At 40.1% G+C, this 27,169-nt stretch overlaps 1 protein-coding gene across 1 annotated transcript in view; it reads right to left on the reverse strand.

The window, feature by feature from the left end:
- Positions 1 to 8,789: 8,789 nt before the first annotated feature.
- Positions 8,790 to 27,169, reverse strand: part of Snx21 (Sorting nexin 21) — a 69,075-nt gene continuing 50,695 nt past the window's right edge. The window contains exon 4 of the mRNA XM_070099456.1: positions 8,790 to 11,067. Coding sequence (XP_069955557.1) covers positions 10,532 to 11,067 — 536 coding nt within the window. The 3' untranslated portion in view covers positions 8,790 to 10,531. The remainder of the gene's footprint in view (positions 11,068 to 27,169) is intronic.

A 27,169-nucleotide genomic window follows, 5' to 3' on the forward strand; every position in this document is an offset into this window, starting at 1 on the left:
TAATCATGTATCCCTCCCTCCTGCGTTCCAGGGAATACAGGTTTAGGAACCTCAAGCGCTCCCAATAATTGAGGTGTTTTATCTCCGTTATGCGCGCCGTGAAAGTTCTCTGTACATTTTCTAGGTCGGCAATTTCACCTGCCTTGAAAGGTGCTGTTAGTGTGCAGCAATATTCCAGCCTAGATAGAACAAGTGACCTGAAGAGTGTCATCATGGGCTTGGCATCCCTAGTTTTGAAGGTTCTCATTATCCATCCTGTCATTTTTCTATCAGATGCGATTGATACAATGTTATGGTCCTTGAAGGTGAGATCCTCCGACATGATCACTCCCAGGTCTTTGACGTAGGTGTTTCCCTCTATTTTGTGGCCAGAATTTGTTTTGTACTCTGATGAAGATTTAATTTCCTCATGTTTACCATATCTGAGTAATTGAAATTTCTCATCGTTGAACTTCATATTGTTTTCTGCAGCCCACTGAAAGATTTGGTTGATGTCTGCCTGGAGCTTTGCAGTGTCTGCAATGGAAGACACTGTCATGCAGATTCGGGTGTCATCTGCAAAGGAAGACACGGTGCTGTGGCTGACATCCTTGTCTATGTCGGATATGAGGATGAGGAACAAGATGGGAGCGAGTACTGTGCCTTGTGGAACAGAGCTTTTCACCGTAGCTGCCTCGGACTTTACTCTGTTGACGACTACTCTCTGTGTTCTGTTAGTGAGGAAATTATAGATCCATTGACCGACTTTTCCTGTTATTCCTTTAGCACGCATTTTGTGCGCTATTACGCCATGGTCACACTTGTCGAAGGCTTTTGCAAAGTCTGTATATATTACATCTGCATTCTTTTTGTCTTCTAGTGCATTTAGGACCTTGTCGTAGTGATCCAATAGTTGAGACAGACAGGAGCGACCTGTTCTAAACCCATGTTGCCCTGGGTTGTGTAACTGATGGGTTTCTAGATGGGTGGTGATCTTGCTTCTTAGGACCCTTTCAAAGATTTTTATGATATGGGATGTTAGTGCTATTGGTCTGTAGTTCTTTGCTGTTGCTTTACTGCCCCCTTTGTGGAGTGGGGCTATGTCTGTTGTTTTTAGTAACTGTGGGACGACCCCCGTGTCCATGCTCCCTCTCCATAGGATGGAAAAGGCTCGTGATAGGGGCTTCTTGCAGTTCTTGATGAACACACTACCTAGTGTCTCACAACATACTCTACCTCTGCTAGTCTACCACTACCTAGTGTCTCACAACATACTCTACCTCTGCTAGTCTACCACTACCTAGTGTCTCACAACATACTCTACCTCTGCTAGTTTACCACTACCTAGTCTACCTAGTGTCTCACAACATACTCTACCTCTGCTAGTTTACCACTACCTAGTGTCTCACAACATACTCTACCTCTGCTAGTTTACCACTACCTAGTCTACCTAGTGTCTCACAACATACTCTACCTCTGCTAGTTTACCACTACCTAGTCTACCTAGTGTCTCACAACATACTCTACCTCTGCTAGTTTACCACTACCTAGTGTCTCACAACATTACCTCTGCTAGTCTACCAATACCTAGTGTCTCACAACATAGTCTACCTCTGCTAGTTTACCACTACCTAGTCTACCTAGTGTCTCACAACATACTCTACCTCTGCTAGTCTACCACTACCTAGTGTCTCACAACATACTCTACCTCTGCTAGTTTACCACTATCTAGTCTACCTAGTGTCTCACAACATAGTAGTGTTGTTTTATGCAGTTCTTGAAAATAGTGAATATCCACTAGGCCTCATCATAGGTCTAGAGAAAACTTTCAATACAGTGGACCACTGTATTTATTGTTAACAATTATAACTGCTTACTTTCATTCTTATTATGAATTAAATGAGTTAATTTTAATTATAATACATGTTAAGTCTGGCCCGGGAAGTTGTGTATACCTTGGCTAGTCTAATTATTGTATATCTTGCATTATTGTATTGTATATCTTGTATTACTGTATTATATATCTTGTATTATTGTGCTGCATATCTTGTATTATTTCCATTGGGAAGTGGAACAGAATTCTTCCTCCGTAAGACATGCGTGTCGTAAGAGGCGACTAAAATGCCAGGAGCAAGGGGCTAGTAACCCCTTCTCTTGTATGTTACTAAATTTAAAAGGCGAAACTTTCGTTTTTCTTTTTGGGCCGCCCTGCCTTGGTGGGAAATGGCTGCTGTGTTGCAAGAAAGAAGAAGATATCTTGTATTACTATATTGTATACCTTGTATTATTGTACTGTATATCTTGTATTTCTGTATATGATGTATTACTGTATATGTTGTATTACTGTACTCACCTAATTGTAGTTGCAGGGATCAATTCATAGCTCCTGGCCCTGCCTCTTCACTGGTCACTACTAGGTCCTCTCCCTGATCCATGAGCTTAATCATACCTCATCTTAAAACTATGTACGGTTCCTGTCGCCACTGCATCACTTTCCAGACTATTCCACTTCCTGACAACTCTATGACTGAGGAAATACCTCCTAACATCCCTTTGACTCATCTGAGTCTTCAACTTCCAACTGTGACCCCTTGTTGCTGTGTCCCATCTGTATTTGTATATGTTATATTACTGTATTACTATTATATTACTGTATTTTTATAACACCAACACTAGCAACCTTCACACAGGTTAAAGGTTCTTGTCTAACTGCAATGTCTAACAAACTTTTATTGCAAACACTGCAGCAGGTAGTTGTATGCTACAAGCAGATGTAAGTAGTTAAGAAAGACACTTGTGCAACAGTCAGGCAGCTTTATTACGAGTTTGTCTTACATGTGGTCTTCTTCAGTCAAATACAGAGGTGGCAGTGGAAGCAGGAGGGATACAAAGACAATGTAATCAGTCCCTTGGCCTCCAAGATGTAGTTTTGAGGTGGTTGGTCCCTGCAGCTGAGGGACTGACCACCTCAAAACTACATCTTCGAGACTGAGGGACTGACTACATTGTGGTTATATCACTACTGCTTCTGCTGCCTCCTCTGTACTTCACTGAAGAAACCTACAGTGTGAAAGAAATATTTCAGAATAAAAACACCTGACTGTTACAAGTGTCTCATCAACTTGTAGGTGTTTCATACCATTATTATATCCACGGACGCAAGTTATTGTAAAACCGTCTAAAACGCTTGACATAACTGAGGTTTTCCATAAACTTAATAACATCATATTTTCTGAACTAACTCGATATCATTTTTTTTATAGAAATAAACTTTACTGGCTTTACTGCCTCACAAAATTCAACAAATTCCAGTTTCAATAATAACAATCATAAAATTCAAAGCAATGTTCAAAATACCGTCAGTATTGTTGGCACTAAAACAATGCCTTTTTTTCTCAGATAATAAAATAATAAAAAACTATTGGACATAGTTTAGGCCTATTAAAAACCTATAAAACTGACCACAGGGAGGCTAGGAACCCCTACCCTTCCTCAGGAAATTTCTGCAAAAAATCAAATATTTCAACTATTCTGAGGCCTATTTAAGGCCACTTCCAGTCTGAAGCAGAGCAAAATCTTCTCCATTTCTCTAGTACGTCTTCTAGACAATCAACTGGTGACAAGAAACAGTCAATAAAACCCTGAAAACCAGGCCACCAGGCCACGGAAATGGTGGCAAAAGCTCTCACTTCACATTGAGGGTCCGGGTTTGATTCCCGGCAAGGGTGGAAACACTGGGCATGTTTCCTTACACCAGTTGTCCATGTTCACCTATCAGTAAAGTGGGTACCTGGGTGTTAGTGGATCGATGTGGGTCACATCCCGGGACAAAATTGATTTAATTTCCAGGAAATACTCTGCATAATAAGGGGCTTTCTATATAGTAGTAGTATGTTATTGATGTCAGCTATGGTCTGTATACCTTGTACATGTACTTGTGGAAATAATTATTATTATTATTATTATTATTATTATTATTATTATTATTATTATTATTATTATTATTATTATTATTATTATAGGTCTCAAAGATGATATTTTAAACCAAACACAAAGACAGATTTTTGCTTTTTCCATTATGCACTACCAGGGGCAGGACTTACTTATATTGTGCACACCCACCAAATACACCCATTTTCTGTGCACATCCACCACAAAGACCTATTCTCTCATATCTACATAAAAATTCATCACGCACCACAAATTTAAAAGCACTATGATATACCCATAAGTGTGTTTTAGTGGCCATGGCCCCCATGACGCAGCTCAAGACGAGAAGTGACAGTGCCAAACACACAGACGGAAATTCCCTTAAAAATAATCTCTAATCGAAATTTCCCATAGCAAAAAATGATTTCTCCAGCTCTACAATGAATAATCGGAGATCAGATCGGGAAAATAAATTTCCCTTTGCAAAAATGATTTCTCCAGCTCTGCGCTGAATTTCGGAAATAAATTCTGATATTTTTTTCTTATTGGACAGTTTCATGGAAGCACCAGACATGCCCCAGGGCAGGAATATGGGGCATTGTGAGGGGTAGTTCTGTTGCTGTAGCAGCAAACAGGGAACAACAGTAAACAGAGTACGAATATGGTTACCTCACTTTGAGCCCTATTTTCGGCCAATTCTATTGCTCCAGTCGACCAAACTCATAGCTATTTCTTTAGAACTCCATTTTTACTATCGATTGAGTACAAGAAACTACCCAATAACGTGGTCAGAAATTTGCAATTTGGCCAATTTCACGAAAATTAAAAAATATGACAGTTTCAAAATAAGGTCCAGAATGAACAATGCAGACATTCCTAGCTCTAAAATAACATTTTCTTTGTTCATCAGTCATGTCTCCAGGCCCCTCTGATATTACTCTTGCCTTCTATTTTGAATTTTTATTCAAACAAAAAATAGAAGATTTACTGTTATGCAGACTACTGCAATATTGTAATAATTGTACAAATAATGTCAACCCATTCATGACTGCATATTAGAATGACTAGTTGGACATGTATTGGACAATGACATCATTTGTTTACTTTTGAACATCGGCAAAAATCAAATATTTCCTCTACTTTGAGCTCCATTTCCAGGTTTTTTTTATAGTAAAACCAATGAAAATCACCTCTATTTCTATAATATGTTTTCCATTCTATCAAACGAGATCAAGAAAACGAGAATAGAACCATAAATACTCTACGAAAATAGACCACAAAGTCGGCATTTTAATTAAAAAAACGGTTGGAGTTTTTTTTTCTCATTATGCACTGCATGCACCAGGATTTTTTTTATATGGTGCACACTGACCACACAGACCTATTCTCTCACATGTGGGCCTACCAGCTTTCTCCTGCTTGATTTGAAGCCGCTAGAATTTATGAGTACATAAGGGGGATTACCAACAGACCCCTGGCAGTCTTCAAGCTGGCACTGGACAAGCACCTAAAGTCGGTTCCTGACCAGCCGGGCTGTGGCTCGTACGTTGGTTTGCGTGCAGCCAGCAGCAACAGCCTGGCTGATCAGTCTCTGATCCACCAGGAGGCCTGGTCACAGACCGGGCCGCGGGGGCGTTGACCCCGGAACTCTCTCCAGGTAAACTCTCCAGGTAATACGTCAAACACGGTACCTCGTAAGACGTATATATACGTACAACCAAAACAGTCAAAGGGTTAAGGGTTAATAAAATACTATTCATATTTATATAATATACAGGCATAATTATTTATACAGTGGACCCTCGACTAACGCTATTAATCCGTTCCTGAGAGCTCATCGTTAGTCAAAATAATCGTTAGTCAAGTTAATTTTCCCCATAAGAAATAATGGAAATCAAATTAATCCATGCAAGACACCCAAAAGTATTGAAAAAAAATTTTTAACACATGAAATATTAATTTTAATACACACAAACTGAAGAAGACATGCACAGTTACATGACACTTACCTTTATTGAAGATCTGGTGATGATTGATGGGATGGGAAGAGGGGAGTGTGTTGATGGTCTTAGTGTTTAGAAGGGGAATCCCCTTCCATTAGGACTTGAGGTGGCAAGTCCTTTTTCGGGGTTACTTCCCCTTCTTTTAATGCCACTAGGACCAGCTTGAGAGTCACTGGACCTCTGTCGCACAACATATCTGCCCATAGAGGCCTGTACCTCCCGTTCCTTTATGACATTCCTAAAGTGTTTCACAACATTGTCAGTGTCACCATTAAACACTTGTTCAGGTTTCAGTCCTTCACTGTCTATGTACTCCTTGAATTCCTGCACATATTTTTCAGCTGCTTTTTGGTCCAAACTGGCAGCCTCTCCATGCCTTATCACACTATGTATGCCACTACGATTCTTAAATCTCTCAAACCAACCTTTGCTGGCCTTAAATTCACTCACATCACCACTAGTTGCTGGCATTTTTCTAATTAAATCATCATGCAACTTCCTAGCCTTTTCACATATGATCGCTTGAGAGATGCTATCTCCTGCTATCTGTTTTTCGTTTATCCATACCAATAACAGTCTCTCAACATCTTCTATCACTTGCGATCTCAGTTTCGAAAACATAGTTGCACCTTTGGCAAGAACAGCTTCCTTGATTGCCGTTTTCTTGGCCACAATAGTAGCGATGGTTGATTGGGGTTTTGTGTACAGCCTGGCCAGCTCGGAGACATGCACTCCACTTTCATACTTAGCAATGATCTCTTTCTTCATATCCATAGTAATTCTCACCCTTTTTGCTGTAGGGTTGGCACTAGAAGCTTTCTTGGGGCCCATGGTGACTTATTTTGCAGGTGCAATCACTAAAAAGGCTGTGATAATATGAAATGTTCCGATTGTATGCTTGGAAGTGACAGCGGTGGCTGGCTGGCTTGTAAACACTGGCCAGAAGTGGACGCGTCTCAGACGGAACGAATAGTGTTGGTCGAGTTTTTTAGCGCTAATCGAGGCAAAATTTTTGCGATAAAATGTATCGCTAGTCAGATGTATCGTTAATCGATGCCATCGCTGGTCGAGGGTCCACTGTATAGCGTGTTGTCAGAGGCAACTAAAATGCCAGGAGCAAGGGGCTAGTAACCCCTTCTCCTGTATATATCACTAAATTTAAAAAGAGAAACTTTTGTTTTTCTTTTTGGGCCACCCTGCCTCGGTGGGATACGGCCAGTTTGTTGAAAAAAAAAAATATATACAGTATGTCAAAAACGGTGGCTCATAAGACGTTTATATATACGACCAAAACAGTCAAAGGGTTAAGGCCACAGGTTATCTCTTGTCTAATATCTCTATTTTCTTTGTTAACTCTAAGACTTAAACCCTTATACCTTCTCTTGCCACTTTCAGCAACACTTGTATGCCTACTGGGTGCCATGATTGCTTGGCAGATACAAGATATGATAATTAAAAGATCAAAACACAATTCACAAACACAGCTAGCTCCTAGGAGGCAACTGTACTGGACACACATGGACGAAGGCTGGGATGGGGGTAGCAGGAGTGTTGGGGGCAGCATGGGATGGCGGTAGGTCTCCCACGCTGACACAATGGCCTCACCCATAAGGCGGCAACTTGAGCTGGAGAAATTTTTTCCATGCCCGCAAACAGAACCGTGTTAATTTTACGATGTGTTGTATAAAACTGTGCCATTATTTTTGAATAGTGCAATAACCAAAATGTGGCAAATAAATCCGTGTAAAATAACGGTCTACTGCAGTCACTTCTCTATAATGCTCCACTGTATACAGATGAAATTCAAATTCAAATTCAAAGTTTATTCTCTATAAGGATTACAATGCTGAGTTTACAGAATTTGGTTATTGTGTGGTTTACATGTAGTAAAATAATAATTACAGAGTGTACCACTAGAACACCTAGTATGGCTAGGCATTTTGGGCAGACTTAAATTAAATCTTAAGTTTAAAATATTACAAAATTATGAGGTAAGTTGGTATTATGGCTAAGTGACTAAATACTAGTTTGTGAGTTTAGCAATGTTTTGGCACTATATATAATTTCAGTATTGGAGTATCACAGGCAGGCACCTCTGTGACCACAAATGCAAGTTTTTACAGACGAATCTCCAGCTAGTGTGGCCGTGACGAACTCTAGCTCAAGTCCCTTCACTGCCGTCAACATGACTCAAGAAATCGTAATGACACGATTGCAAATAAACCATACCCCCGGCCGGGATTGAACCCGCGGTCATAGAGTCTCAAAACTCCAGCCCGTTGCGTTAGCCACTAGACCAGCTAGCCACAATAAGATTCATCCAACTAGGTATATTTCTACACCATAGGAAAGTTAGCACAGGCACCTCTGTGACCACAAATGCAAGTTTTTACAGACGAATCTCCAGCTAGTGTGGCCGTGACGAACTCTAGCTCAAGTCCCTTCACTGCCGTCAACATGACTCAAGAAATCGTAATGACACGATTGCAAATAAACCATACCCCCGGCCGGGATTGAACCCGCGGTCATAGAGTCTCAAAACTCCAGCCTGTCGTGTTAGCCACTAGACCAGTTAGCCACAATAAGATTCATCCAACTAGGTATATTTCTACACCATAGGAAAGTTAGCACAGGCACCTCTGTGACCACAAATGCAAGTTTTTACAGACGAATCTCCAGCTAGCGTGGCCGTGACGAACTCTAGCTCAAGTCCCTTCACTGCCGTCAACTGACCAAGAAATCGTTGACACGATGACTTGCTAGTTATGGTGTAGATATACCTAGTTGGATGAATCTTATTTGCTAGTCTATTGAGAGTTTTGAGACTCTATGACCGCGGGTTCAATCCCGGCCGGGGGTATGGTTTATTTGCAATCGTGTCATTACGATTTCTTGAGTTGGGTGAGTGAGTGTAAGTGTTAACCACCAGGTGGTATTCGTGTAATTAGTTGACAGGGTGTATCAGGGAGATAAGATGTTTTCTGATGGTAGTTTTGAAGGTGATGAATGTGTCTGCAGTTTTAGAATTTTCAGGTAGGGTGTTCCAGATTTTAGGGCCTTTGACATACATTGAATTTTTGTAAAGGTTTAGTCGGACACGGGGAATGTCATAGAGATGTTTGTGTCTGGTATTGTGCCTGTGGGTTCTGTCGCAACTATCAAGAAAGCATTTTAGGTCAAGGTTAATATTGGAATTTAAGGTCCTGTAGATGTAGATTGCACAGTAGTAAGTGTGGATGTACTAAACAGGGAGTAAGTTTAGATCTATGAAGAGTGGGGGGGTGTGTTGCCAGGGATGGGATTTAGTGATTATTCTTACTGCGGCTTTTTGTTGGGTTATTATTGACTTTAGGTGTGTTGCTGCAGTTGAACCCCAAGCACATATAGCATAGGTGAGGTATGGATATATAAGTGAATGGTATAGTGTGAGAAGGGCAGTTTGCGGCACGTAGTATCATATCTTGGAGAGGATCCCAACCATTTTGGATACTTTTTTGGTTATGTGTTGGATATGGGTGCTGAAGTTCAGGTTGTTGTCGCAGTATAGGCCTAGGAATTTGCCCTCATTATGCCTGGCAATTAGTGTTGTCGATCTTAATGTTAATTTGCGCATCTTCTGCTCTGCTACCAAACATAATATAGTAGGTTTTGTCAGTGTTAAGCTTAAGTTTATTGGCTGTCATCCAAGTCGATATTTTGATCAGCTCCTCATTAACAATGGTGTTGAGGGTGGCAAGATTAGGGTGAGAGATGACATAAGTCATGTCATCAGCAAAGAGAATGGGCTTCAGGTGTTGAGATACGTTTGGAAGATCATTGATGTATATGAGGAAGAGCAGGGGACCAAGGACACTTCCCTGCGGAACTCCAGTATCAAGTGGCTGTGTTGTTGATGCTGTGTCTTTAATGGTAACATACTGATACCTATTAGTAAGGTAAGATTTGAAATATGCAAGCGCATGGCCTCTTATACCATAATGGTCAAGTTTGTGGAGTAGGATGTCGTGGTCTACTGTGTCAAAAGCTTTTCTTAGGTCAATAAAAATTCCTAGTGGATATTCCTTATTTTCCAATGCTGTGTAAAGCAGATCTAGCATTTTTATGACTGCATCGTTAGTGCTTATAAAGCTTATCTGTATAGAGTCAGACTTTATAAAGTTCTTCCATAAAGTGTGAGTCTACTAAACACAACTTATAAGGTTCATTAACAATTGAACAGCCTTCACGGTACTGCTAGCCAATCCTGCATCAACTTGTTCAACTGCACTCGCAAGAAAGTCCCTCTATATAGTGGAGCTTTTTAATAGAACTGACTGTATATAGAGGAGCTTTATAAGAGAACTGACTGTATATTGTGGAGCTTTATGAGAAAACTGACTGTATATAGTTGGGCTTTATAAGAGAAATGAATGTATGTATATAGTGGAGCTTTATAAGAAAACTGACTGTATATAGTGAAGCTTTATGAAAGAACTGACTGTATATAGTGGAGCTTTGTAAGTGACTGTACATAGTGGAGGTTTACAAGAGAACTGAAACCTTCTCCAGGTATATTCCATATATACTCCAGGTATATAGATGAGCTTAATAAAAGAACTTAATGTAAACAAGATCTATACTCAATGTAGTGTTCGAAGAGCAATTTCATCCCTGACAACATCCAGTAAGTTTGATACAACCTCGTCCTGTCTTCTATGCTTATGCATAAGTTCAATTTTGTTCTTTATGTAAGTTCGATCCTTCCCAAGCCTTCGCCAGAGCCCGTCACAGAACACTAGCAGTGGAAGGTACAGTTCCCTTCCGATCTTCTTGGTGCTGGGCGACTCAAACTTCTGCAAAGCGACTCGAGCGAGAGCGAACGACTTCCGGTAGTTACCCACAGCATGTAGGCTGACGATCAGTTGACACAGGGTTCGTAACGTCAGCCCGGCATCCCAGCGTAGGCTGTTCAGAAGAATGTAAGTGTTCTCCAGAACAGGGCAGGCTTCTTCGAACTGGGAGTGGAGGAGGAGGTTGTTACTGGTCATTACCTCCGGGTCATACAGGAATTTGGAGAACACAGCAGTACGACTGAGGATGCCCTGGTCCTGAACAAAGTTCATGAACCGTGCCAGCCCCTTACAGCGCTCTGAGATCACCTCCTTGCTGAAGTTTCCTGAAACAATAGAATACCAGTCAATTATGCACGAATGATACATGAAGGTACCACGAGTGGAACGTGTCACAACCCACAATACCATAAGTGGAACATGTCACAACTAAACCACAATACCATGAGTGGAACACATCACAACGAACCCACAATATCATGGGTGGAACAAGTCACAATTAACCCACAATACCATGAGTGGGACACGTCACAACTAAACCACAATACCATGAGTGGAACAAGTCCCAACCCACAATACCATGGGTGGAACAAGTCACAACTAACCCACAATACCATGAGTGGAACAAGTCACAACTAACCCACAATACCATGAGTGGAACACGTCATAACTAACCCACAATACCATGGGTGGAACAAGTCACAACTAACCCACAATACCATGACTACAACAATCCACAGCCAACACACAATACCATGACTACAACAATCCACAACTAACACACAATACCATGAATGGAACATGTCACAACTAACCCACAATACCATGCCTACAACAATCCACAACTAACATACAGTACCATGACTACAACAATCCACAATACATAATACCATGACTACAACAATTCACAACTAACACACAATATCATGACTACAACAATTCACAATTAACACACAATACCATGACAACAACAATCCACAACTAACACACAATACCATGACTGTACTGTACATCGTCCACCAGGCCACCAGGCCCGGTGGCTAAAGCTCCCGCTTCACACATGGAGGGCCCGGGTTCGATTCCCGGAGGGTGGAAACATTTCGACACGTTTCCTTACACCTGTTGTCCTGTTCACCTAGCAGCAAATAGGTACCTGGGTGCTAGTCGACTGGTGTGGGTCGCATCCCGGGGGACAAGATTAAGGACCCCAATGGAAATAAGTTAGACAGTCCTGGATGATACACTGACTTTCTTGGGTTATCCTGGGTGGCTAACCCTCCAGGGTTAAAAATCCGAACGAAATCTTATCTTATCTTATGACTACAACAATCCACAACCAACACACAATACCATGATTACAACAATCCACAACTAACACACAATTTGCAAATTGAATTTAAAAATCATACATTATAGAATTGTGTATCAGCTGTGAATTGTTGTAGATGGTATTGTGTGTTAAGGATTAAGGAAATGAATGTTTTAAAGGTTGAGAAGATTACATATACAGTGAACCCCCGGTTTACGATATTATTTCATTCCAGAAGTATGTTCAGGTGCCAGTACTGAGCGAATTTGTTCCCATAAGGAATATTTTGAAGTAGATTAGTCCATTTCAGACCCCCAAACATACATGTACAAATGCACTTACATAAATACACTTACATAATTGGTCGCATTGGGAGCTGATTGTAAAGCGGGGGTCCACTGTATTAACCCTTTGAGGGTCGAGACCCCTGATCCTGAAATCATTCTCAGGGTAAAAAAAAAAAAAAAATTTATGAAATGATAGAGAATCTTTTCCCAATCGTCATTGACACCAAAAGTATGAAAGTTAATGTAAAACTTATGGAATTATGCTCTCGCAAAGTTAGAGGTTGACTAAAATCATAGCTCTTTTGCCAGAACTCCATTTGTTCTATCGATTGAGTACAAGAAACTGCCTGTTTACCAATTTCAACTACTCAATAAAGTGGTCAGAAATTGACAATTTGGCCAATTTCACACAAATTTCAAAAGATTCCAATTTCAAAATAGGGTCCAGAATAAACCTGACAGACATTCCTGGCACTAAAATAAAAAATTTTCTGTTCATTAGTCACATCTTCAGCTCCTCTTATATTATGCTTGATTTCCATTTTGAATTTTTATTCTCACAAAAAATAGAAGACTTACTGTTATGCAGACTACTGTATTATTGTAAAAATGGTATAAATAATATCAGCACACTTGTGAAAGAATATCAGACTCACCAGTTGATGTGTATTGGGCACATGGAGTGATTTGTTTACTTTTGAACATTGGCAAAAATCGAACATTTCCACTATTTTGAGCTCAATTTTGAGGTACTTTTCATCATGAAACCAATCAAAATCATCTCTATTTCTGTAATATATCTTCCATTCTATCAAATGAGACCAAGAAAACGAGAATACAACCATAAATACCATACGTAAATACACTGCAAAGTCGCTGTTTTAAACCAAAAACACAGAGTTTTTTTTTTCTCATGCACTGCATGCTTCAGGATTTTTTTTTATACTGTGCACACTGACCATGCAGATCCATTCTTTCATATGTAGGCCTACCGGCTTTCTTCCACCAGATTTGAAGGCGCTAGAATTTACACAAATAAGTACGTGACCAACCCTGGCTGTTAAGATGTACAGGTACGTGACCGACCCTCAAAGGTTAAGAAAAAGATTATAATGTATATACAGTGGACCCCCGGTTAACGATATTTTTTCACTCCAGAAGTATGTTCAGGTGCCAGTACTGACCGAATTTGTTCCCATAAGAAATATTGTGAAGTAGATTAGTCCATTTCAGACCCCCAAACATACATGTACAAACGCACTTACATAAATACACTTACATAATTGGTCGCATTCGGAGGTAATCGTTATGCGGGGGTCCACTGTATACATATTTTAGTGACAGTAACAATACGGATATGTAGTTATCACATATTTAGATGAGGTTGGGATATATTAGGAAGAGGTGGTGCTTTTTAATGGTAGAAATTCAAATTCAAATTCAAAGTTTATTCTCTATAAGGATTACAATGCTGAGTTTACAGAATTTGGTTATTGTGTGGTTTACATGTAGTAAAATAATAATTACAGAGTGTACCACTAGAACACCTAGCATGGCTAGGCATTTCGGGCAGACTTAAATTAAATCTTAAGTTTAAAATATTACAAAATTATGAGGTAAGTTGGTATTATGGCTAAGTGACTAAATACTAGTTTGTGAGTTTAGCAATGTGAATGCTTTTGTTTTGGCACTATACATAGTTTCAGTATTGGAGTATCACAGGCCAACTTATGACTAGTTAAGATTCATTATTTTGAGATTGAGATTGATATTTCTGTTTATGGTCAAATGGGTGAGTGAGTGTAAGTGTGAACCACCAGGTGGTATTCGTATAATTAGTTGACAGGGTGTATCAGGGAGATAAGATGTTTTCTGATGGTAGTTTTGAAGGTGATGAATGTGTCTGCAGTTTTAGAATTTTCAGGTAGGGTGTTCCAGATTTTAGGGCCTTTGACATACATTGAATTTTTGTAAAGGTTTAGTCGGACACGGGGAATGTCATAGAGATGTTTGTGTCTGGTGTTGTGCCTGTGGGTTCTGTCACAACTATCAAGAAAGCATTTTAGGTCAAGGTTAATATTGGAATTTAAGGTCCTGTAGATGTAGATTGCACAGTAGTAAGTGTGGATGTACTGAACAGGGAGTAAGTTTAGATCTATGAAGAGTGGGGGGGTGTGTTGCCAGGGATGGGATTTAGTGATTATTCTTACTGCGGCTTTTTGTTGGGTTATTATTGGCTTTAGGTGTGTTGCTGCAGTTGAACCCCAAGCACAGATAGCATAGGTGAGGTATGGATATATAAGTGAATGGTATAGTGTGAGAAGGGCAGTTTGCGGCACGTAGTATCGTATCTTGGAGAGGATCCCAACCGTTTTGGATACTTTTTTGGTTATGTGTTGGATATGGGTGCTGAAGTTCAGGTTGTTGTCGAGGTATAGGCCTAGGAATTTGCCCTCATTATGCCTGGCAATTAGAGTGTTGTCGATCTTAATGTTAATTTGCGCATCTCCTGCTCTGCTACCAAACATAATGTAGTAGGTTTTGTCAGCGTTAAGCGTAAGTTTATTGGCTGTCATCCAAGTCGATATTTTGATCAGCTCCTCATTAACAATGGTGTTGAGGGTGGCAAGATTAGGGTGAGAGATGACATAAGTCGTGTCGTCAGCAAAGAGAATGGGGTTCAGGTGTTGAGATACGTTTGGAAGATCATTGATGTATATGAGGAAGAGCAGGGGACCAAGGACACTTCCCTGCAGAACTCCAGTATCAAGTGGCTGTGTTGTTGATGCTGTGTCTTTAATGGTGACATACTGATACCTATTAGTAAGGTAAGATTTGAAATATGCAAGCGCATGGCCTCTTATACCATAATGGTCAAGTTTGTGGAGTAGGATGCCGTGGTCTACTGTGTCAAAAGCTTTTCTTAGGTCAATAAAAATTCCTAGTGGATATTCCTTATTTTCCAATGCTGTGTAAAGCAGATCTAGCATTTTTATGATTGCATCGTTAGTGCTTTTATTTTTCCTGAATCCAAATTGGCAGGGGTTGAGTATGTTTTGTGCCGTTATAAATGAATATAGTCTCCTGTGCACGAGTTTCTCAAAGATTTTGGATAGCAATGGTAAGTTTGATATTGGCCTATAGTTGTTTAAATCTGTAGGGTCACCACCTTTATGTATTGGTGTAACCCTTGCCGTCTTGAGTAGTTTCGGGAAGGTGCTAGTTTCTAGTGACTTGTTAAAAAGTAATGAGATAGCATGCGAGAGGACATGGGCCGCTCTCTTGTACAATAATGGTGGGACATGAGACAGATTCCCTGAGTTATTTTTAAGTGACTTTATAATCTCGGTGACTTCCGTGGGCTCAGTTGGAGCAAGATAGAAGGAATTTGGGAAATTCCCATCTAGGTAGTCCCCGGCATGGGCATTGGTACGTGGGATTTTATTGGCGAGATTAGAACCTATGGTTGAGAAGAAGTCGTTTATCTTGTTAGCTGTGTCAGTGGGATGCAGTGGTGTTTCATTAGGTTTAGTTAGGACAATATTCTTGTTTTTTTCAGTTTGTGGGTCCCTAGAATCTGAGAGAGTGTTTTCCAGGTCTTTTTTATATCTCCTCTTGTGTCAGTGAATCTACTGGAGTAGTATAGTTGTTTGGCTTTCTTTATTACTTTGGTGAGGACTGATGAATAGTGTTTAAGAATATCTTTGTGTATTAAGCCCTGTCTATATTGCTTTTCATATTGGTGTTTCTTATCAATGGATTTCAGAATGGTGCTGGTTAGCCATGGGCAACCAAGCCGTTTGTTTGTGATCTGTTTCGTTTTTATAGGACAATGTTTGTTGTATAGTCTAAGTAATTTGTTAAGAAAAATGTCTGTCCAGTCATCAATACCATTGGCCTTGGAGAATTCTGTAGGCCAGTCAACAGTCTCTAGGTCAGCTGTGAACTTCCTTATTGAGGCCTCATCATGGAGTCTAAATGAGACTTTGTTGTATTCAAGTGGTGGTTTACTAATGTTTGTCAAGAGGAAGGTAGGGTAGTGGTCTGTAGTGCTATCTGTGATTATCCCTGATTTAAGGGGGGCTAGTATATTGGTCCATATGTGGTCTATTATGGTTGCACTTGTTTCAGTGAGCCTGGTTGGTTTAGTTATTGTTGGTATGAGAAGTGTGTTGTTCATATTGTTGATGAAATCAGTTACAGGCTGATCATCTAGTAGGCCAAGGTTGATGTTGAAGTCTCCAGCTAAGAGAAGGTGGTGCTTATTCATTTGTCTGTTTGTTATTAGTGCCTTTAATTTCTCACTGAAATTTGGGATGTTTGTGTGGGGTATCTGGTAAATGGCACCGATTGTTATAGGCGTCTTAAGGTTTTTTACAGTAAAATTAGCAAAAATGTATTCTCCATATTCATCACTAAAGCAAGTGGTGCTAATACAAGATAATTGGTTAGAGTAATAGATTGCAATACCACCCCCAACTTGGTATGGTCTGCAGTTGTGGATTGCTTTTTTTTTTTTATTATCACACTGGCCGATTCCCACCAAGGCAGGGTGGCCCGAAAAAGAAAAACTTTCACCATCATTCACTCCATCACTGTCTTGCCAGAAGGGTGCTTTACACTACAGTTTTTAAACTGCAACATTAACACCCCTCCTTCAGAGTGCAGGCACTGTACTTCCCATCTCCAGGACTCAAGTCCGGCCTGCCGGTTTCCCTGAACCCCTTCATAAATGTTACTTTGCTCACACTCCAACAGCACGTCAAGTATTAAAAACCATTTGTCTCCATTCACTCCTATCAAACACGCTCACGCATGCCTGCTGGAAGTCCAAGCCCCTCGCACACAAAACCTCCTTTACCCCCTCCCTCCAACCTTTCCTAGGCCGACCCCTACCCCGCCTTCCTTCCACTACAGACTGATACACTCTTGAAGTTATTCTGTTTCGCTCCATTCTCTCCACATGTCCGAACCACCTCAACAACCCTTCCTCAGCCCTCTGGACAACAGTTTTGGTAATCCCGCACCTCCTCCTAACTTCCAAACTACGAATTCTCTGCATTATATTCACACCACACATTGCTCTCAGACATGACATCTCCACTGCCTCCAGCCTTCTCCTCGCTGCAACATTCATCACCCATGCTTCACACCCATATAAGAGCGTTGGTAAAACTATACTCTCATACATTCCCCTCTTTGCCTCCAAGGACAAAGTTCTTTGTCTCCACAGACTCCTAAGTGCACCACTCACCCTTTTCCCCTCATCAATTCTATGATTCACCTCATCTTTCATAGACCCATCCGCTGACACGTCCACTCCCAAATATCTGAATACATTCACCTCCTCCATACTCTCTCCCTCCAATCTGATATCCAATCTTTCATCACCTAATCTTTTTGTTATCCTCATAACCTTACTCTTTCCTGTATTCACTTTCAATTTTCTTCTTTTGCACACCCTACCAAATTCATCCACCAATCTCTGCAACTTCTCTTCAGAATCTCCCAAGAGCACAGTGTCATCAGCAAAGAGCAACTGTGACAACTCCCACTTTATGTGTGATTCTTTATCTTTTAACTCCACGCCTCTTGCCAAGACCCTCGCATTTACTTCTCTTACAACCCCATCTATAAATATATTAAACAACCACGGTGACATCACACATCCTTGTCTAAGGCCTACTTTTACTGGGAAATAATTTCCCTCTTTCCTACATACTCTAACTTGAGCCTCACTATCCTCGTAAAAACTCTTCACTGCTTTCAGTAACCTACCTCCTACACCATACACCTGCAACATCTGCCACATTGCCCCCCTATCCACCCTGTCATACGCCTTTTCCAAATCCATAAATGCCACAAAGACCTCTTTAGCCTTATCTAAATACTGTTCACTTATATGTTTCACTGTAAACACCTGGTCCACACACCCCCTACCTTTCCTAAAGCCTCCTTGTTCATCTGCTATCCTATTCTCCGTCTTACTCTTAATTCTTTCAATAATAACTCTACCATACACTTTGCCAGGTATACTCAACAGACTTATCCCCCTATAATTTTTGCACTCTCTTTTATCCCCTTTGCCTTTATACAAAGGAACTATGCATGCTCTCTGCCAATCCCTAGGTACCTTACCCTCTTCCATACATTTATTAAATAATTGCACCAACCACTCCAAAACTATATCCCCACCTGCTTTTAACATTTCTATCTTTATCCCATCAATCCCGGCTGCCTTACCCCCTTTCATTTTACCTACTGCCTCACGAACTTCCCCCACACTCACAACTGGCTCTTCCTCACTCCTACAAGATGTTGTTCCTCCTTGCCCTATACACGAAATCACAGCTTCCCTATCTTCATCAACATTTAACAATTCCTCAAAATATTCCCTCCATCTTCCCAATACCTCTAACTCTCCATTTAATAACTCTCCTCTCCTATTTTTAACTGACAAATCCATTTGTTCTCTAGGCTTTCTTAACTTGTTAATCTCACTCCAAAACTTTTTCTTATTTTCAACAAAATTTGTTGATAACATCTCACCCACTCTCTCATTTGCTCTCTTTTTACATTGCTTCACCACTCTCTTAACCTCTCTCTTTTTCTCCATATACTCTTCCCTCCTTGCATCACTTCTACTTTGTAAAAACTTCTCATATGCTAACTTTTTCTCCCTTACTACTCTCTTCACATCATCATTCCACCAATCGCTCCTCTTCCCTCCCGCACCCACTTTCCTGTAACCACAAACTTCTGCTGAACACTCTAACACTACATTTTTAAACCTACCCCATACCTCTTCGACCCCATTGCCTATGCTCTCATTAGCCCATCTATCCTCCAATAGCTGTTTATATCTTACCCTAACTGCCTCCTCTTTTAGTTTATAAACCTTCACCTCTCTCTTCCCTGATGCTTCTATTCTCCTTGTATCCCATCTACCTTTTACTCTCAGTGTAGCTACAACTAGAAAGTGATCTGATATATCTGTGGCCCCTCTATAAACATGTACATCCTGAAGTCTACTCAACAGTCTTTTATCTACCAATACATAATCCAACAAACTACTGTCATTTCGCCCTACATCATATCTTGTATACTTATTTATCCTCTTTTTCTTAAAATATGTATTACCTATAACTAAACCCCTTTCTATACAAAGTTCAATCAAAGGGCTCCCATTATCATTTACACCTGGCACCCCAAACTTACCTACCACACCCTCTCTAAAAGTTTCTCCTACTTTAGCATTCAGGTCCCCTACCACAATTACTCTCTCACTTGGTTCAAAGGCTCCTATACATTCACTTAACATCTCCCAAAATCTCTCTCTCTCCTCTGCATTCCTCTCTTCTCCAGGTGCATACACGCTTATTATGACCCACTTCTCGCATCCAACCTTTACTTTAATCCACATAATTCTTGAATTTACACATTCATATTCTCTTTTCTCCTTCCATAACTGATCATTCAACATTACTGCTACCCCTTCCTTTGCTCTAACTCTCTCAGATACTCCAGATTTAATCCCATTTATTTCCCCCCACCGAAACTCCCCTACCCCCTTCAGCTTTGTTTCGCTTAGGGCCAGGACATCCAACTTCTTTTCATTCATAACATCAGCAATCATCTGTTTCTTGTCATCCGCACTACATCCACGCACATTTAAGCATCCCAGTTTTATAAAGTTTTTCTTCTTCTCTTTTTTAGTAAATGTCTACAGGAGAAGGGGTTACTAGCCCATTGCTCCCGGCATTTTAGTCGCCTCATACGACACGCATGGCTTACGGAGGAAAGATTCTTTTCCACTTCCCCATGGACAATAGAAGAAATAAAGAGGAACAAGAGCTATTTAGAAAAAGGAGAAAAACCTAGATGTATGTATATATATATGCATGTGCGTGTCTGTGAAGTGTGACCAAAGTGTAAGTAGGAGTAGCAAGATATCCCTGTTATCTAGCGTGTTTATGAGACAGAAAAAGAAACCAGCAATCCTACCATCATGCAAAACAGTTACAGGTTTCTGTTTCACAGTCATCTGGCAGGACGGTAGTACTTCCCTGGGTGGTTGCTGTCTACCAACCTACTACCTAAGGATAATATAAAGGTTGGAGTTGAATATACAAACTTGAAAATTTGGCAACAAAATGTTATGGGAAGTATAAAATAATGTTTAATGTACAAAAGTAAAATTGACTGGTAGTAAATATGGTGTTTAATAAAATTTTAGTAAGTAATAATTATTACAAAAAAAGTGAAAAAGTAATGTTTATTTCATTCAATATTGCACTGGTAGTTATACTAGAGGTTATATGGCAGTACAAGGTAATTAACCCTTTGAGGGTCGACAGGCCCTCTCAGAAACTCGTTCTCAGGGTCGGCCAAATTTAAAAAAAAAAAAAATTATTTTTTCTTATGAAAAGATAGAGAATCTTTTCCCGATCATAATGACACCAAAAGTTTGAAAATTGATAGAAAACTTACGGAATTATGCTCTCGCAAAGTTAGCGGTCTCGGCGATGTTTACGCATCGGCGATTTTGCCCACTTTGAGCCCCATTTTCGGCCAATTTCGCTGTACTAGTCGACAAAAAACATGAATATTTCGCTAGAACTCCATTTTTTCTATCGAATGGGTGCAAGAAACCACCCATTTATGAAATTCAACTATCCAGTACAGTGGTCAGAATTTAGCAATTTTGCCAATTTCACACAAATTTCAAAAGATGCCAATTTCCAAATAGGGTCCAGAATAAACAAGAAAGACATTCCTGGCACTAAAATGACATTTCCTCTAGTCATTAGTCACGTCTCAAGGTCCCTCTTATATTCTTTTGCTTTCCATTTTGAATTTTTATTCTCACAAAAAATATAAGATTTACTGTTATGCAGACTACTGCATTAGTGTAAAAAATGGTATAAATATTATTGGTGCACTTGTGAAAGAATATTAGACTCACCAGTTGACGTGTATTGCACGCTTGGCACGATTTGTTTACTTTTGAAGTTTGGTAAAAATCGAACATTTCTGCTACTTTGAGCTCAATTTCAAGGCACCTTTCATTGTAAAACCAGCCAAAATCATCTCAATTTCTGTAATATGTCTTCCATTCTATAAAATGAGACCAAGAAAACTAGAATACAACAATAAATACCATACGAAAATACACTGCAAAGTCGCTGATTTATTCCAAAAAAATGGTCAAAGTTTTTTTTTTTCTCATTATGCACTGTGTGCTGCAGGATTTTTTTTAGACTGTGCACACTGACCACATAGACCCATTCTTTCATATGAAGGCCTACCAGCTTTCTCCCACTAGATTTGAGGCCGCTAGAATTTATGTGTACTAGTACGTCAAAAACCCCTACGCGTAAGACGTACTAGTACGACGAAAACCCTCAAAGGGTTAAGAGTACTCTAAGATAGTAAATGTGGTATTAAAACAGATAAAGGTAATTAGACAAGTAATGGTTATTAAATGTCAAAAATGTTGAGAGTAAATTGAAATTATAGTAAAAATGGTAATTATTAATTTTAATAAGTAATATCAATTGATAGTATTTAAAAAAATATGAGGTAGTAATATGGACAGAGAAAGTATCAATTCAGCTAATGTTTAAGCAAACAATAGTAAATAAGAAAATTACATAAGGTGACTTATGCTTACTAGTAAAATCACAAAATGAGGTAGTTGATTATTTAATTACTAAGAGATTGTACAATGAAATTTGAACAATAATGGAGCAAAACATACACTACATTACGTAGGCTTTTAGGTTGGACATTGTTTAGTTATTCTCTGTAAGATTAGTATCCCTGAGAAATCGTGATAGATCATTCTCGTTCGTGATTGTGTACAGTTGACCTACATTTGTTTTCCTAACTAGAATTTTCCCATCCCGTGTGAAGCATTGGTGTATTGTGTCATTATTCTCCCGCTTAAGTTTTCTGACTCTATACAGGAGGTTCTGACGTTTTTTGGTAAGACACTCATTTATGTATACCTCTTTCTTTACTTTAATAGATGCAATAATTAAGTCTTTTTTCCTGTCATGTGAGTGGAATCTAAGCATAACACTTTTTCTACCATGGGATCCTAGTAACCTGGCTTCTTTTATTTCTGACTCTGGTACAGTAACACTTGTTTGGTCCTTTATGATCTGCAGAGTAATTTCTTTACTGTTTGTTTGGTTCATATCACTGGGAAAAAGTGGACTGTTAACTATTACTGCGTCCGATAGTTTATCTTGTTCAGTTTTATCTTCTTGGAGAGCAAAGTAGTCACTGAACTGGTTATCTAAGTTGTTCTTCCATTCTTTTACTGCTTCTTCAACCTTTGTATTAAGAGATATTATTTGTTGGGTATGGCTATCTATGACTGTCTGGATGGTCTTGCCACAGTTAGTCATTCCTGGTGTTGATAACTTTTGTTCAAGACTGAGGATTTTGTACTCGAGGTGTGTCATCCTGGTGTCTTGTTTTGTTAGCGTCTCTCGAAGGTTCATATTTTCAATAACTAAGTTGGAGATGCATGTCTTTAGGGTATCTGGATCGTTGGTCATACCTGAGAGACTACTTGGTAGGTTGAATCTGGGGAAGAGAGGGGAGGATGGGCTGGTGGCAGCCATGTTTGTTGTTATTGTTGTGGTGTCACCTTGAGTGGTGGTGAATGGGGTGGTTGATGGGCCGGCGTCCTCCTGACTACACTTGTTGAATAGTTGATTTTTCGGTGTTTTCTTGCTGGTCTTGGTGCTGTTTCCTCTTAGATTGCGCCTCATAATACTACAGGAATTGTTGTAGTTAAGAAGTTGTAGTTATACAAAGTTTAGGGTTACGTTGTTCGGCTGGCAGCGGGGTGTTGCTTTCGGTTTGTGGGCAGTCTTCCTTTGATCTCTATTATTTTCGATTTGTAGGTTTCACTGTTGGTAATCTTTGGTCATTCTGGGTGCTACGTTGGGTAGTGCAGTTTTGCTTGTAACTAGGTCATCATAGGAGCATTGGTAGCTCTATAAAATGTTTTGTTGAGTGATGCTGAATTTGGGTGGGAGATGATGAAAGTTGTGTTGCCAACAAAAAGAATAAGTGTAAGTTGTTGTGATACATTTGGAAGATCATTGATGTGTAAGAGGAAAAGCTGGAAGGCATGAATTGTTGTAGTTATGGTATTGTGAATAGTTGTGAATTGTCGTGGCCATAGTATTGTGTGTTAGTTGTTGATTGTTAGTTATGATACTGTGTGTTAGTTGTTGATTGTTATAGTTATGATATTGTGTGTTAGTTGTACTCATGGTACAGGTTGGCCATCACTAATCCAGCAATCAGTAATCTGGTTCCATCAGTAATTCAGCACTAATTCCGGCTAGCATAATTTCAAATTTCCAGGATCACCATACCAACTTGCTGCTACTGTTTGGTGGTGCTAGTTGCTGCATAAGTCATTCCAATTTCTTTTTGTACATTTATTGTTATAACCTGCTCACTTTTATCCCTAGTCGTGGTTCCAATGAATAAAAGAAATGCTTCTTGTTGTGTAAAGCATATACACTGTACATTGTCCATAAAAGATGAGGTGGGTTTGAAGCCATTGTCAGTCACCATAAGCTCAGCTCACTCAGATAAGTTGTGTGAGGGAAAAGTTCAATAGATAGGAGTAGCGAGGGAATATATAGTAACAATAGTTTCATTGCCGGCTACTTGTTAAGGTAGGGTAAGTCAAGCTCCCGCTATTCCCGCCTTTTTTTCCCCCTCCCCGAAAGTGATAGTTTGCTTGCCGGCTACTTGTTAAGGTAGGGTAAGTCCAGCTCCCGCTATTCCCGCCTTTTCTCCCCCACCCCTAAGGTGATAGTTTGATTGCCGGCTGCTTGTTAACGTAGGGTCAGTCTAGCTCCCACTATCCCTTCCCCTCCCTCTTCCCCCCCCCCCAAAAGGTGACGTGTGGGGCTCTGGTCAAACAGTAAATCACTCGACTCACAGCTCCCAACACTACTGTAAGTACGTGCCTGCCTTGTATTCTAGTGGATTTATTGGTTGAAAGCTTCACTTTGGACCAATAATAAACTTAGTCTTTTCAGTCTTGCTCTAAGTTGACTGTTGTAATAATCACCACATCTTTTAGGTATTGTACTTATCATGGAAAGTGATTTTTTAAGCAGTGGGTAACCTGTCTATCTTTTCAGCTTGGATGACAGAGAGGGTCACCAGTCAATCAATGAGAAGAACTGATGGAGATGGATTAGCGTCCTGAGACTTCCCCTTTTTGGATTTAATTACCTGTGCACCTGTATGAAATTGCAGGACGTAACCCCTCATCATTGCAGTGGTAAAGAACCTGCTTTCCTGTCATCGGGATATAATACTCACGGCTATACTGTGAAGAACGAACCGGTGGGTTGTAACCAACACCTGCGACCCCCCCCCCTATCATCAGCAACGGCTACAATTTCAACAACACAGTGTCACCAACACCAGACACCCAAGTTTAAATTAGCGTTGAATTCAGTTATCATTTATATTTTTCATTTTTCATTTTCTTTAATGTAGGATTAATATTTCATATTTAAGTGTTTTATATTTTATATTTTCTATATAATAAAGTGTTTATGTTTGTCTGTTATTATTTCTTTTTCTATTCATTAATTTTCCTGAGGAGGAGCCAGCCTTGGTAATACTGTCTGAAGTTGTTACAGGGCTGAGTAAGCCTTCACAAGTGGCGACCTTGCCAGGATCAACTCTACTGAATCAAGATTCAATTCCATCTCGAATCTACCATTGGAACTTCAACGCCGCATACCACAGACGGTTACCACCAGCCATGAGTAATCATTCTCTATGGTAGGACTACGGTACAGGTATTTAAAAGATTTGGTGATTGTTATAGTCTCAATTTATTGTAAGTCAAGTCAGGCAGGATATAATATTTAATTCTGCCACCTTTTCGAGCTTGAAACACTTTGGAGGATTAGACTCTAGGGACCCGAGATTTTCCAGTGACAATTTGTTTCATTGAGCTCTTTATTATATCAAGGGAACTGTCGTAGGACACTCTTGATTTGTTGGTGAGAAGATTGGATGGTCAAGTGACCCCATTCTACTTACTGTTTGCTCGGAGCCGGCATAGAACCCTTCGTTTTAATTAATACATATTGTTTAATTGAAGTAGGGATCGAGCCCTCTGGTTTATTTACAGTTTGAGCGGAGCAGGAATTGAACCCTCCGTTTTCTTTAATACCCGTTTCATTTCCCCTGATAGTTTAAGTTATTCTTGCAAGTATGGAGGAATACCAGTTTTGGATGAATGCTGGAAGTAAGTTAGGAATAACAGGGAAAAATTTAGAATCTTTCATTAGTGCTAAGATCCAGGAAAGAGTTGAAAGAGAGAGAGTTGAGAGAGAAAGAATAGAGAGACTCAAGAAAGACAGAAAGAGAAAGAGAGGATAAAAAGGAGAGAGATCGAATTGAAAGAGAAAACCAAGATAGACGGTTAGAAAGAGAGAGAGAGAAGACAAAAAGGAGCGTGATAGACTTGATCGTGAGGAGAGAGCTAAAGTATGTGAGGAACAAGTTAAATTAAGAGAACTTGAGGAAAGAGCAAAGGATAGAGAACGTGAGGAAAGAGCTAGAGAACTTGAGTTAATAGAGAGAGAAAAGGATCGCCTTGAATTAGAGAATAAAAATTTAACTCTTACACAACAACAATTAGAGGAAGGAGTAATGGAACAACGTGCAGTCAGTGCACATATTCCAACACCTAATTTACCTCCCTTCACAGAGGGGGAAGACATAACTTCATACATTATCAGGTTTGAAAATACCGCTACCCTCTGTGAATGGCCTGCTGACACCTGGGCTACCAGGTTAGGAATGTTATTTTCTGGTACAGCCTTGAATATCTATGCAACTTTGTCGCAGGATATCATATGTAATTATAACCTACTGAAGAAGGCAATCCTTAAAGCATATCAAAAAACCACTAATTCTTACAGGAAAGATTTCAGGTATGCCACCTTACAGCCTGACCAGAACTTTCAGCAGTTACAGGTAACACTCTTTCGTTTGTTCAACTTTTGGATAGAGAGTTCAGGAATTGATCACAGTTATTAACTCTTTCAGGGTCCGTCCCGTAGATCTACGGCTTTACGTTGAGTGTCCAAACCGTAGATCTACGCCAAAATTCTAGCACAATCAAATTTAGCGCAAAAGCGCTCATAGGCCTACATGTGAGAGAACGGGTCTGCGTGGTGGGTGTGAGCCATAAACAAAAAATCTAGGCGCCCGCATAGCATTGTGGGAACGCCGGCTCAGTTACCCTTGTTCACCATGCCTCGTCGCAAGTCAGCTCTCACTCCCCGGAAAATTGGGACTCTCCTCTTCCTATCTGATAGTTCTGACACTGATGGAAGTGGAAATGAAGACGAATTCTACGGCTTTGATCAGTTAGTGACCGAAAAGAATGACCAGGATATCGATAATAGTGCAGAAAACCCTGACGATCCTCAACCTTCTACCTCTGGTGTGGGCACTCGTGACTCACGGTCGGTTGTTCCTCAACGCAAGAGAAAACTAATATTTTCGCGTGGCCAGGCCTCTGACTTCAGTAATGATGATGATAGTGACGTGGATTGTGATTTTATTGCGCTCGACGATCATTCGAGTAGTGATAGTGAGGAATCATATTCACCAGTGAAGCGTTGGTATGTTCGCCGCCGCATGCGCTCGGGTAGTGTACCCTATGCTGTGCCCAGGGGACGGAGTACATCCCGGAGTACATCCCGTGGCCCTACACCAGTTTTAGGTAGTGATAGTGAGGATGATGTGGCTACACTTGGC

This window comes from Cherax quadricarinatus, chromosome 67, assembly GCF_038502225.1.
Source record: "Cherax quadricarinatus isolate ZL_2023a chromosome 67, ASM3850222v1, whole genome shotgun sequence".
Lineage (NCBI taxonomy): Eukaryota > Metazoa > Arthropoda > Malacostraca > Decapoda > Parastacidae > Cherax > Cherax quadricarinatus.